This window comes from Coenobita brevimanus, chromosome 86 (assembly GCF_032717465.1).
Source record: "Coenobita brevimanus isolate Jiangsu-jjx chromosome 86, ASM3271746v2, whole genome shotgun sequence".
NCBI lineage: Eukaryota > Metazoa > Arthropoda > Malacostraca > Decapoda > Coenobitidae > Coenobita > Coenobita brevimanus.
The window spans coordinates 26,690,417-26,703,899 of NC_137039.1; the positions used below are offsets into that span (position 1 = coordinate 26,690,417).

The window sequence follows — 13,483 nt, forward strand, 5'->3', positions numbered from 1 at the left end:
ATATTCACACCGAGCTGTATTCCAGTTGGCGCACGTTAACATCTCTTCCTTAGTGATTTATCCAGCATATTACACCTTGTCTCGTATATCATTTACACCTTTTTCCTGCTGACCTATTTTCCATCAGTAACATTCATGTGGATTATAAGATGTAATATGCAGAATAAGTTGTTTAGAAAGAGGCGTTACGTAATCTCCGAAACTAAACAAGAGCAAACCATTTAAGAGAGCCATCTACACAGACTCACTAATCACGCATTCATCCTTTTCGTGGACAATTTTCAAACATTAAAAAAAATATATATCCATTAATTTGACTTGAACATTCATACAGGTAAGACATTAAGCGTTTAAGTTCACATATCAGCTGGGCATTTATTGAAAGCTGTGGGTATTGATAAGCACTTAGAAATAATAGGCTAAAAAAAATATAAGAAAAAACCACCAAGCAAAGTATTAGTCTCTCACAGGCTTCTCAGAACACCAGCGTAACTTCTGATATCTTGAAAGCTTAGGAAGATCATCAAGCCTTTGCAAAAATAAGGGGAAAAATAGTTCTTCCTTTGGAAAATAAGAACGAAAAAATTCTTCACAGCTCATCCCATCCCCAGGCAGACGGCCGCATGAAAAGCAGAAAAAAAAAAAACAGCAGATGATGTATGTCGCAATAAATGAATGAAAATTTATGGCCTAAATTATGATATGAGGGGAGGAAAATACATGTGATAAGGGAGGTAAAAATAAATGATAAATTAGGTTATGGCCTGACAGCATGTTCTTTAAAACTACGGTCTGCTTCATAAGGTACCAACAGATATGATAAAGGTGTGATGAAAAAAAATAATTACTGACTACAACTAGATGGCGATATATCCCTGAAAACAAAAAAATCAGATACCTAAACTACAAACACTAAAAGTAAAATACAGAAAATAATGGCTAACAAGAAGACAACAATACAAAATAATGCAAAACTACAGCAACAAAATAATATAAGCAACCTTTGGCATATCTGAAGAGGGATTACATAGTGGTTACAAAAATATTACTGAAAATTTGTAACGGGTTTGAGAAATAGAGGTGATGTTAGTAAAAGATGAAGAGAGATGGTAGATACAAAGAGAAGTAGATTTAAGGGAAACTCATGTAATTTGATTATTAAAGCTACTGATTAATTTATGTATGAATAGTAATAATAATAATAGTATAAATAATGATAGTAATAATAATAGTATAAATAATAATAATAATAATAATCCGTAATAACAGTAATTATCATCATTATCATCATCATCATCATCATCATCATTTTCCTTACCTTGGAAGTTAATATTTGGAAACACTCCGCCTTGGGGGAAGAATCCGGGGACTGCAAGGTAAAAGTGAATATTAATACGTAATCAATCATCATCATCATCATCATCGCCTAAAGATGGTGTCATGTAGTATCCTAAAACAAGAAAAGAGACAGCATAAGAGTGGAAGAACTATCAACAGCATGCCCAGTAAAATAACACACACATTCACTTATCAAAAAGGGAAAGCAAGAAAGCAAAGACAGAAATTCCTGACTATTAACATCTGGCAACTAGAGGGACACTCAGTGGAGCGCATCTCTCCGACAAGGGCAACGCAATTTCCAAACCTCTCTTCGTAATGCGTTAGGTTTTCCCATCACTGATAAGGGTTTCGCAAAATGTGTTTTCCAGATCCAGCATCTGCAGTACAAGTATGATTAGGATCGGTCCCAAATGTTAATCGATTGTTCCGGAGACACGGGCTAGCTACCCACCAAATTTGGCCCAGATCTCTCTTTTAGTCCTTGAGTAATCCTGCTAACAAACAAACAGACAGGGGTGAAAACATACTTTCCTTGTCGGAGAGAATGAAGGATATTCCATAAATATGAAAAAAAAAAAAGTGTCTTCCTTTCACCACCGCACCGTCTGTCTTAATAAATAATAGAGTCGTCAATACTCACAGTTCTGACGTTTGACTATAGAGTGTTGTTCCTCCTCTTCGGCGGGCTGCTCCTCCATTCCCACGCCCACCGCCGCCCACGCCACCACGGCTGTCACCACCACCACCACCTTCATCCTGTGGACGCAAAATGAGCACATTAGGTACTGAAAGGGACAGCATCACAGGAGGTGATTTAAGTACACACACACACACACACACACACACACACACACACACACACACACACACACACACACACACACACACACAGTGCTTAATAGTTATCGCTGCAGTCACGTCGCCATGTAAGGGAACCAAGGCAAATCAGGTCGGGCGGGTCCAGACGGCACGAGGCGAGGTCACAGACGAAGGACAGAGATGCGTGAAAGTCGCCTGATGCAGAAAAAAAACGTACGTCATCCTATCACCATTGTCGTTGTCGCCGTTTTGGTCGTGATTACAGTAGGTGGGATCCGGAAGTAAAAACGGGTTATGACGATGATAGTGGTGATGATGGTGATGATGATGGTGATGATGATGATGATGATGATGATTATACTTACTAAAGAGATTCGAAATATTGTTCCGTGAAATGAGCAGCGCATCCAGTCATTGGTTTTGCAAGGCATGAAATTCTCGGCTCCTTTCCACAGGTGTGAGTACCCTTTATATGAAGTATTTTTTTTTAATTTTATCATTATTACCTCCAGATGTTTCTATTTAGACTTAGGAAAGATCATTATATACGGAATGGTTGTGCTGTTTACAATTAACCCCTCCAGTTCGAAAGCCTCTCCTGAATAAAATCGTCTGAAAATCGTAAGAATTTGATAAGAAATAGGTGACCAAAATCCAAAAGTTAAACTGTGCATCTTTAGCGAGATTCAGACACCGACAAGAAAGCCAATAACTGAAGTTCATTTATTTTTTACTTTGTCCAGATTTTCGTCCTTTTGCAGTACATTTCACGTAGCTCAGTGGCAGAAAAAGACAGTGCTACGGTTCTACATCCTTCCCATAGCACTTCATCGTGGCAAACACCATATGCTACTGTTATTCCATTGTTACACCTCAGCATTAAAGGTGGAGAGATGGCAGTTTTAAGGCAAGTCAGAATGAACAGGGTACAGTAGTGAAAGTGAGTACACCTTGAGCAAGCACAGAATGTCAAGGTGAAGGGCGGAATTTTGATTTTTTTTTCTTTTTTTTCTGGTAGAAGACGAGGGGGAAGAAGCATAGTGATCGTCCCCGCTGCTACAGGTTCCTTTTGGCCTTGAGTGTCCTTAAAATATGCCTTTAAAATTTACCTCTCGTTCTGCCTTGTTCATGAAGAGATGGATCTGAGTTGAAAGCAAATATTTTCTGTTTAATCACATCAGTACGGTAACATATCTAAATTTTATCTTTGCCACGTTTGCAGGGCAGTGAAATGGCGGGGGACAGGGCGACATGGAGGCGATTTGTTTGTGGCCACCCCTGACGGGATTAAGGCGTCTGGCAATAGATAGATAGATAGATAGACAGATAGATTATGAAGGACTCCTAAGTAGGGGGGGAGGATAGATACACCCTTCATTAACCTTCTCCACGACGTATATTTTTCCCAAGTTAAAAAAAAAAAAAAGAAATGAGAAATCGTCTTTAAACAATAACACGGCGTCATTATACCGGCGTAACCTGGAAGAAAATACAAGAGTTATTCCCAGCATGAGAGGGTTAAGGGTTCCAGTATGTACAAGCGGCACCATTATTCGTGTCCCCTGTCGTGCCCTTCTCTCCACGGGGTCCATGCGCTGAAAAGAACAGAGGTGACAGGACTTTTGACGGCGACTGTACACTCTCAGAGGCTTCCATATCTCGCTCTCGGCGGAATGAAGTCTCGTGGTGTTAGCTCGAAGGAAGCACGAGATAAAACGCGTCTAGGAGAGGGTTAATCATGCAGTCACGGCAATAATAAATAAATAAAAATAAACTAGAAAAATATAACACAGATCGCCTGTTCTGAATATGATGCTCGAAATCTTTTTACTTGGTTACCGATATCTTTACTTTAAATAAAAAAAAAAGAATGCTGAATTGGGAACAGAATGCTCTTTAGTTACTGGCTTCGTGTGTGTGTGTGTGTGTGTGTGTGTGTGTGTGTGTGTGTGTGTGTGTGTGTTTGTGTGTGTGTGTGTGTCCTTATAATTATTGTCATCTCTTCCACGGTCAGTTGAATCCATTCTTCCCATGCTCCTGCAGTAACCTCCAATTTATGTCCATACCAGTCATTTGTCTCCCTACTCTCTCTCTCTCTCTCTCTCTCTCTCTCTCTCCTCACACACACACACACACACACACACACACACACACACACACACACACACACACACACACACACACACACACACACACACACACACAGTCCAATTTCCCCCCTTTCCATTTCATCTTTTCTAACTTTTCTGTCCTTCCTACAAATATCTTTAGTTTCAGTTTTTTATTTTATTTCTTTTTCCTCCAGTCTCATATTTCAGTCTCATTTCTTTCCACTTACATCCTTCCTACTTTCTCTCACGTCTCTACCATCATCTTTTCTTCTTTTCTACGCCTTCTTCTTCGTCTTCGTCATCGCTTTCTTCTTCTTCGGTTTCTTCATCGCCTTCTTCGTCTTCATCTTCCACTAACAAGTCATTCTCTTCATATCTTCCTCTTCCCCATTCCCCCATCATTTATCACCTATACACCTATACAAGCCCCCTTTCCCCCCCCCGCCACCCCATACAGCCCCCTCTCCCCCCCCCCACTGAACCAGTCCCACCAGGGTAAAAACTGCCCTCCACCAAGGTTGTCCACATCCCCCTCCTCCCCCTCTTGTAAATGCCCCTCCAGTGTATCGCCATCCCTTCCCCTCCCCTCTGTCTGTCCATTCCTTCCCCATCTGTGTCTCTTCCTCCCTTCTTCCCTTTGTCTCCTATTCCTTCCCAGTCCCTCTCTCTCTCTCTCTCCCATCCCTACCCCTTCCCTTCGTCTCCCGTCCCTTCCCCTTCCCTTTTTCGTTCCCATCCCTTCCCCTTCTGTTTGTCTCTCCCATCCCTTCTGCTTCCCTCTGTCACTCCCCTCTCTTCACCTTCTCTGTTTCCCCTCTCTTCACCTTCTCTGTCTCTCCCCTCCCTTCCCCTTCCCTGTGTTTGCCTCCCCCTCCTTTCCTTTCCCTCCTGTCTACTCTTCTTCTCCTTACACACCCTCCTTCTTGCTCCCTACCCCCTTGTGTCTCCTCATATCTCCATCCCCCCTTCCTCTTTCCACCCCTTCATCTTCCTATTCCCTCTTTCTCCCAGACTCCCTCTCCCTCAAGCTCCCTACCAACTCTCCCCTATTAACCCCTTCCTTCTTCCTCATCTCCTGTCTCTCCCTACTTCCCTCTGTATCCCCCTCCCTTCTTTCACACCCATTTCACTCCCTCCCCTACCTTCCCTCCCCCTCCACCTCCTCCTGAAAATACCCCCTCCCCCTCCCTCCCCCCTCGTCTTCGCCACCAACGCGTAGGTCATCGGTGGAGACAAGAAAGGGCAGCACATTTTCGGATCTTAAAACGTTCTTCAGAGATATGTTTTGCTTCTTCTCAGTCATGGGGAATTTGGAGATGCTGCTTTATCTGTTTTTTTATTGGTTTATTTTCTCTATTACACCTGAGTTGCGTCTTGAACCTTGAATTTTTTTTTATGCAAGGAAGAAGGAACCAAAGGCCTAGCGGTATGCTCTGAAAGTCTGCATACCCAACACCGGTATTCTGTTATATCTTCCATACTCTTAGGTGGTTCTCTGAAGTGTGCTGCACCATACAACATAATGCCTTCCCTCCGGTGACTTATTTTCCATCTTAATTCTTGCTGCCTCCTAACCATTTCCCTCAGCCCTGGAGAGACTTTTCAGACTGGAGAGGTTAGACTTGATCCCGTTCACCTTTCCACATTGTGCGATAGGACGAAAATCTAGGCCAAGTTAAGGTGAAGGAATTATAGTGTTTTTCGGCGTAATGTCTGGATTGGGTAGCCTAGCCCCACACCCCTACTCTCAATAAAGGAGAGAAGGAAAGAAGTAAAGGAAGAAACAATAGGATTAGTAAAGAATAAAACAGATACGATGTCCTTAGATTGTGAAAAGAAAGAGCTAATTTCTTAAGTATTTATATCAAAACTGGGTGCGCCAAAGTGTGAGGGACCCTAATCACTGACGTCACCTGTGCAACACCTGTAATTGTGAGGTGCAATTAGCCTGCATCCAACGAGGTCGAGTGAGGTCAGCAGCGATAAGGAAAGGTCAGATGTGTTGTATTATCGTCACGTAGTTCAGGTTTTATTGCCAAAAATTGGGAGTCTTTATATATATTGGTGTTTTCTAGGTTTAATTATGTGTCTCGAAGGTAGGCAGGTAGGTGGATAAGTTGGTTGATAGGTAGATAAATAGATAGATATGTGCCGCAGCTCACAGTTAAACTAATAGACACGACCCAAGACAGAGCAGTAGATAGGGGGACAGACAGACAGACAGACAGACATAGATAGACATAGGTGTATAGATAGATAGATAGATAGATAGATAAGAAACAGGTAGATTAATAGACAAACACACACATACATACATAGACAGACACAGACAGGCAGACAGATAGCTGTATAGATAGACATACAGACAGATTGATAGATAGATAGCTAGATAGATAGATAGCCTGTGGACAGCACGAGTGAATTGAAGGACACTTTTCTTTACAGTAATACGGAAGACAGGCTGAGCACCCGATTAGGTATTTATCTGAGAGAGAGAGAGAGAGAGAGAGAGAGAGAGAGAGAGAGAGAGAGAGATGATTCCAACAAGACTTTTGAACAACTAAACACTCGCACACGCACACACACACTCGCACTCGCACACACGCACACACACGCGCGCGCGCACACACACACACACACACACACACACACACACACACACACACACACACACACACACACACACACAAACTACGAAAATTACACCCCACACTCCTTCGACCAAAGCCATTACCCCGACCCCCTTCTCTCTCTCTCTCTCTCTCTCTCTCCTTCCTTCCTTCCATCTCTCTCTTCGTAATATCTTCACTTTTCTCAGTCTTTTATCTCCTTTCATTCCTTCTCCTCTACAGATTTTTTTTCCCTTCTCTCCTCTCTTCGCTTTCAGTTGTATTTAATTCCCTTCTCTCCCCATTTCTCCCCTCCCTTCTCCCCTCCCTTCACCCCTCCCTTCACCCCTCCCTTCACCCCTGTCCTCTCTTTCTTTTCTCTTTCTGCTGTTGTTCCCTTTTCTTTCTCCTTTTCTACTACTTTGTCACCATTCTCACTTCCATTTCTTTCTCTGATTTATTTACTTATTTCCACTATATCTTTCCAACACTTAATCGTTCCCAATTCCCTTACTCATCTACCCTCTCATGTAGTAGTAGTAGTAGTAGTAGTAGTAGTAGTAGGTGAAGGAGGAGGAGAAGGAGGAGGAGGAGGAGGAGAAGGAAGAGGAGAAGGAGGAGGAGGAGAAGGAGGAGGAGGAGAAGGAAGAGGAGAAGGAGGAGGAGGAGAAGGAAGAGGTGAAGGAGGAGGAGGAGGAGAAGGAAGAGGAGAAGGAGGAGGAGGAGGAGAAGGAAGAGGAGAAGGAGGAGGAGGAGGAGAAGGAAGAGGAGAAGGAGGAGGAGGAGGAGAAGGAAGAGGAGAAGGAGGAGGAGGAGGAGAAGGAAGAGGAGAAGGAGGAGGAGGAGGAGAAGGAAGAGGAGAAGGAGGAGGAGGAGGAGAAGGAAGAGGAGAAGGAGGAGGAGGAGAAGGAAGAGGAGAAGGAGGAGGAGGAGAAGGAGGAGGAGGAGGAGGAGAAGGAGGAGGAGAAGGAAGAGGAGAAGGAGGAGGGGGAGAAGGAAGAGGAGAAGGAGGAGGGGGAGAAGGAAGAGGAGAAGAAGGAAGACAGGTGTGGTATCTTAGCTTTATTGTGTGGTGGTGGTGTGGTGGAGTAGGTTAGGAGGAGAGGTGGTACGCTGAAGGACTTGTACAGTGGAGTGGAGGGATGTACACGTGGATGGTGTGTGTGTGTGTGTGTGTGTGTGTGTGTGTGTGAGGATGGTGGAATGGTATGATGGAATAGTGTGATGGAGGAGTAGTGTGGTAGAGGAGTAGTGTGGTAGAGGAGTAGTGTGGTGAAGGAGTGGTGTGGTGGAGGAATAGTGGTGCAATGGTGTGGAGAAATGTGGCAACAGGATCTAACGTCGTGTGGAGTCAGTATGTGGCGTCTCGAGGGCCTCTTAACCAATCCACCTGTGCTGCCACACCACCACACTCCACGCAGTCCTACCATCCACCTCCACTGCCACACCACCACACTCCACACGGTCCTACCACTCCACACCCCTACGAAATATATATCATGGAGTATACGGCACAAAAACCCCTGTATCATCGAGTATACGACATATTCTCCTGACCTTTACACAAACAGGAGTTAACGTCTTTAGTATACAAGATATTCTCATCTTTCCACAAACAGGAATTAATGTCCTTATTCAGGGTGTAATTAGTTCCATGTGACCTTTACAGAGAAGGTAAAATAATATCCTTTTTTTTTTCACCTTCAGTGATTTAGGGATACTTAAAAAAACAAAAACAAAAATAAAAGACAACTGCGCCGCCACACAAGACGCGCCTTTGACGTCATGGAGCCCCGAGGTGGTACTTGTACGTCCGCGTAAGTTTTGTACCCCGGGGTTAGTGTTAAAAAAAATATGATTTGATTTGTTTATGTATGATTTGAGAGAGAGAGAGAGAGAGAGAGAGAGAGAGAGAGAGAGAGAGGGAACATTGAAATCTTGTAACAGATTTACTTTACAGGAAAGACAACGTAAGAAATGTAGGACTGTTTAAAAAGATAATAAAGATAGGAAAAATGAAAAACAAGGTCAGAAATATGCAGTCCTTTATAGTCTACTTGAGGGGAAAGAAATAAACACGATTGAATGTTATGACAGGAGGAAAACGAAAGACGAAAAACAAAAACTTAGTGAAAAAAAAGTATTGAATGAGAAACAAAAAAGCCAACACAAGGTAGATAAAAAAAAAAATGGGATAGAAGGAAAATTATATAAAGCGAACCAGATAAAAAGAAATTACTGAGCGAGACTGGAGATAAAAAGGCACAACGCAATATAAGATGAACCCCTCCCATGATAGATACAACTCTATTATTGTATTCTAGTTAACCCCAGACGATTTCATTCAGCTGGGAGTGGGTCATAGGAGCCTGGGCGTTCTTTGAGACGAGGAAACGTATCACTTAATGGTGGGAAGAAATTAAGGTTAAAAAAATGGAAATCGAATGAAAAAATGCGATTACTGAGCGTTGCAGAAGAACCGGATGAGGAGGGAAGGTCAGGCCACTCGTGCAGAGAGAGAGAGAGAGGTGGGAGAAGATAGATAAATGGCAAGGTAGAAGTGTGAAATAATTGTGGCGAGGGGAGAAGGAAGGAAGGAGGGAGAGGGAAGATGGAAGAGGGGACGAGAGAAGAGGAGGCTAGAAGGTAGGAGGAGAGGAGGATGGAGATGGGACGAGAGAAGAGGAGGCTATGAGGTAGGAGGAGAGGAGGATGGGGATGGGAAGGAAATGAGAAAGATGGAGAAAAAGAGAAGGAAGGGAAAAAGGATAGATTGAGTTATTAAATGAGAATAAGAGGAAGGAAAAGGGAGGTAAATGAACTGCAGAGTGAGAAGGTTGGGTTACGAAGGAAGTGACTATAAAAAGAATGGAAATAGAAGAGGGAGAAGCTTAAGTAAATAATAAAAAGAGGAAGAAGGAAAACAGAACAATGAAGGGAAAGAAATGTAAATAATACAGAAGAAAAGGAAAGTACAGTGAAAAGAGAAAGGACGAGTAGAAACACACACACATACACACACACACACACACACACACACACACACACACACACACACACACACACACACACACACACACACACACACACACACACACACACACACACACAGTGAGAGAGAGAGAGAGAGAGAGAGAGAGAGAGAGAGAGAGGCTGAAAGCAGGATGAAGGGGAGGGACGCAGTGTGAATAATGGCGAAGAATGTTGTGTGTGTGTGTGTGTGTGTGTGTGTGTGTGTGTGTGTGAACAGAAGGATTCTGGGCGAGCATGTGCGTGTGTGTGTGTTTTTGTGTTTGTTTTATGTGCGTGGGAGCAGGTGCCTGTGAGTAGACTACATGAGGGTGGTTAAATATGTGTGTGTGTGTGTGTGTGTGTGTGTGTGTGTGTGTGTGTGTGTGTGTGTGTGAGAGAGAGAGAGAGAGAGAGAGAGAGAGAGAGAGAGAGAGAACTCTTCATCCTAATGTGAGTGTATGTTTCGTAATCTCATCCAGGTATCAAGTACATATGTATTTCACGTTAATGTCCCACTAATTAATAATATAATAACTACAATAACATATTCACATAAACTGCAACTAAAATCTTCGCTAACATTTTCGAGGAAGCCTAGGATCAGAGACCACTACATCTTAAATATGTTCATCTCTTTCCTCCCTGACGCATCGTATCAAAGAGTATCATTTATGGGCAGAAGAACGTAGCAAGCCTCTCTCAGCTTAGGATTATTACCCATCCGTGGAAGGTGAGAAACAAATGAGGTGAAATATTAGGCCGAGAAACATACCAAGCCTCTCAGCCTAGGAATATATGCCAGCAGTGGAAAGTGAAAAGTAGGGGTGAAATATTAGGCCGAGAAACATACCAAGCCTCTTTTAGCTTAGGAATATTACCCAGCCTTGGAATATGAGAAATAAAAGGTGAAATATTAGGCCAAAAAACATACTAAGCCCCTCTCAGCCTAGGTATATTCGCCAGCAGAGGAAAGTGAAAAGTGAAAAAGGTGAAATATGAGTCGAATTTTTGCCCCTACTGGGCAACAGGTATTGATCGCTATTGTACTGTTATGATCGAAAGTTCGCTGACACTTCCCTGCTGGTTGTGGCGACAGGTGTTTTATATACTTACAAATATATGAATATCTTTATCTATCTAGCTATATCTATCTATCCATACATACATTCATCTATCCATCTGTCTGCCTCCCTCTGTGTCTGTCTGCCTTCCTAATTATCAGTCAGTCAATCTATCTGTTTATCTGTGTCTATTTATGTAAGATAGCAATACGAACACAGCAACAGAGTAGAAGGAAGGAAGGGCACTCTCAGACATTCGGGAGAAAATGAGAAATCTAGAATGCTGGCGGATTTTTTGCTCGTGCCGGTACATCTCCCTGGTTACTATCGCAAAATTTCTCCTGGTTTTGACAACTTGGGGGCAGTGTAAACGAATTATTGATGGCGAATGTACAGTACGTAGCTAGCTCGGGAGGGAAAATCGTGACAAGCAGCAGGCATGACTATTCCTTTTGTTTGCTGTATAAATTTGCATGTATAATTTCTGAAAAGGTTGGGTAAGGCTCCAAAGTTAGCGGTGTCATCGTTCAAAAAGCGCTTGAATTTGAGGTGTAGAATTATAACAAAAACAGTTTAAATTTGCGTGAAATAATAAGAATGTTGATTTCGTCATTTTGGCCATAAAAAAAGGGATGGTGATGATACCGGTACTACTACTACTACTACTACTACTACTAAACCAGGATACTAGCAAGAGAACCCTCCACCCCCCAAAAATATATATACTAAGAATGGAAAGTCAGGTCTTCCCTTGAACACCCTAGCGTGACGCGACGCCTACCCCACCTAGCGGCAAATTGAGGTACCGTGCACATAAACAAACCAACCCAGCGAGGACACGCGATTCTATTGTGATGACGACAAGGGCAAGGGTTCATGCTGGATTTTGACTACTTCATTAAGAGAACGTCCTTTTTTCTTGAGTTTTTCGTTCGTCAGACTTTCTTTTTTCGTTCTTTTCTCTTTTTCCCCTCTTTCTTTTTTTTTTTATTCAGTTTCAAAATGAATCAACCAGTTCACTAGGAGGTCAATATTATGTAGTTTTGCCTTCGTCAGAGAATTTCTTATTTTCTTTTCCTCTCTCTCTCTCTCTCTCTCTCTCTCTCTCTCTCTCTCTCTCTCTCTCTCTCTCTCTCTCTCTCTCTCCAGGTGGACTATAAAGGAGAGTCACAAGGTTTAGTTTCTATGCATTAAATTGGCCCAGATTTTCCTTTCTTTTTGTTTCTTCACGTAGGTCAGTGCCGAAAAAGGACAGACCTAATACTGCCACTTTACATACTCTCCGTAACACTTCTTCGTGACTAGCATCGTATTCTGCTATTAAACCATAGCTACAAACCAGCTTTCAAGAAGGAAGGACGTCACTTTTAGGCCAAGTTGGAGTAAAAAATGTCGCCTATGTGTAACCCCTTCATTTCGAGTGGTTTGTCTTAAAATGAATGGAATTATATCGTAAGCAGAATAAAATAAAACACGTAATTAGATGAGGTTAATTATTCAGTCATCCCTAATTTGGTTTAATAAATAGGTAATCACGTGGAAAAACTGATTCCAAAAAAGTAGAAGATGAAAAAGGAGAAGAAAAAGATGAGGAGAAGGATGAGGAAGAGGGAGATGAAGAAGAGGAGAAAGAAAAGAAAAAAAAGTTAATGAATACGTGCCCATTTTCTTTGTGGGACCCTCAATTACATCCATGAGTGCACATAGTACCTTACGGGGAAAATTACCCCTAGAGTGGATAATCAGTGGGTTAATTATTTTCCCATGTTGGCTGGGTGGGTTGGGATTCAGGGTTTTGTGGTCTTATTTTATGTATTTTTTTCTTTGTGGTTTTTGTATCCTGTCTACCCCATTTATGATAGTGGGAATGGTGATGATTATGATGATGATGATGATGAGGATGGGAGAGGATCTTTAGCTGTGATGATGATGATGAGGAGGAGGATGGGAGAGGATCTTTAGCTGTGATGATGATGATGATGATGATGATGGGAAGAATCTTTAGCTGTAGATGATGATCATGATGATAATGATGATAATGGTGATGATGATAATGTTAATGGGGAGAAACTTTAGCTGTAGATGTAGATGATGATGATGGTGATGGAGAACCTTCATTTGTGGAGAGGTTACTGAAGGCTATATCAAACCTCTCCAGTTATAAAAATCCCCCCTCAGTGAAACTAAATCGTCTGGGAATAGAAAACGGAATCACAAAAAGACGTCATCGGATGGAAGGGGTTACGTACGGTATGGATTTCAGTTCCTTTGCTTCTTAACGCCTCTTGCATAGCGATTTAATCTGCAGATTATACGAGTTACTCCTTTTTGCGTATTACTGACAAACTTGATACACACACACACACACACACACACACACACACACACACACACACACACACACACACCGTCCTCCTTCCTTTCTTCACCTCCTATATTCAACCTAGTGACCCAGTAGCCGTGGCAAGGTCAGTCTCCCCTCCCCCCTCCCCCTCCCCCTCCCCCCGCAGAGTAGGTCAAAGGTGGTAGA

General features: G+C 42.5%; 1 protein-coding gene across 1 annotated transcript in view; it reads right to left on the reverse strand.

The window, feature by feature from the left end:
- LOC145410621 (proclotting enzyme-like) overlaps positions 1 to 13,483 on the reverse strand; it is a 31,800-nt gene that overhangs the window by 12,781 nt on the left and 5,536 nt on the right. The window contains exons 2-3 of the mRNA XM_080280734.1: positions 1,982 to 2,097; positions 1,319 to 1,369 (exon numbers count right to left, since the gene is read on the reverse strand). Coding sequence (XP_080136860.1) covers positions 1,319 to 1,369; positions 1,982 to 2,096 — 166 coding nt within the window. The 5' untranslated portion in view covers position 2,097. The remainder of the gene's footprint in view (positions 1 to 1,318; positions 1,370 to 1,981; positions 2,098 to 13,483) is intronic.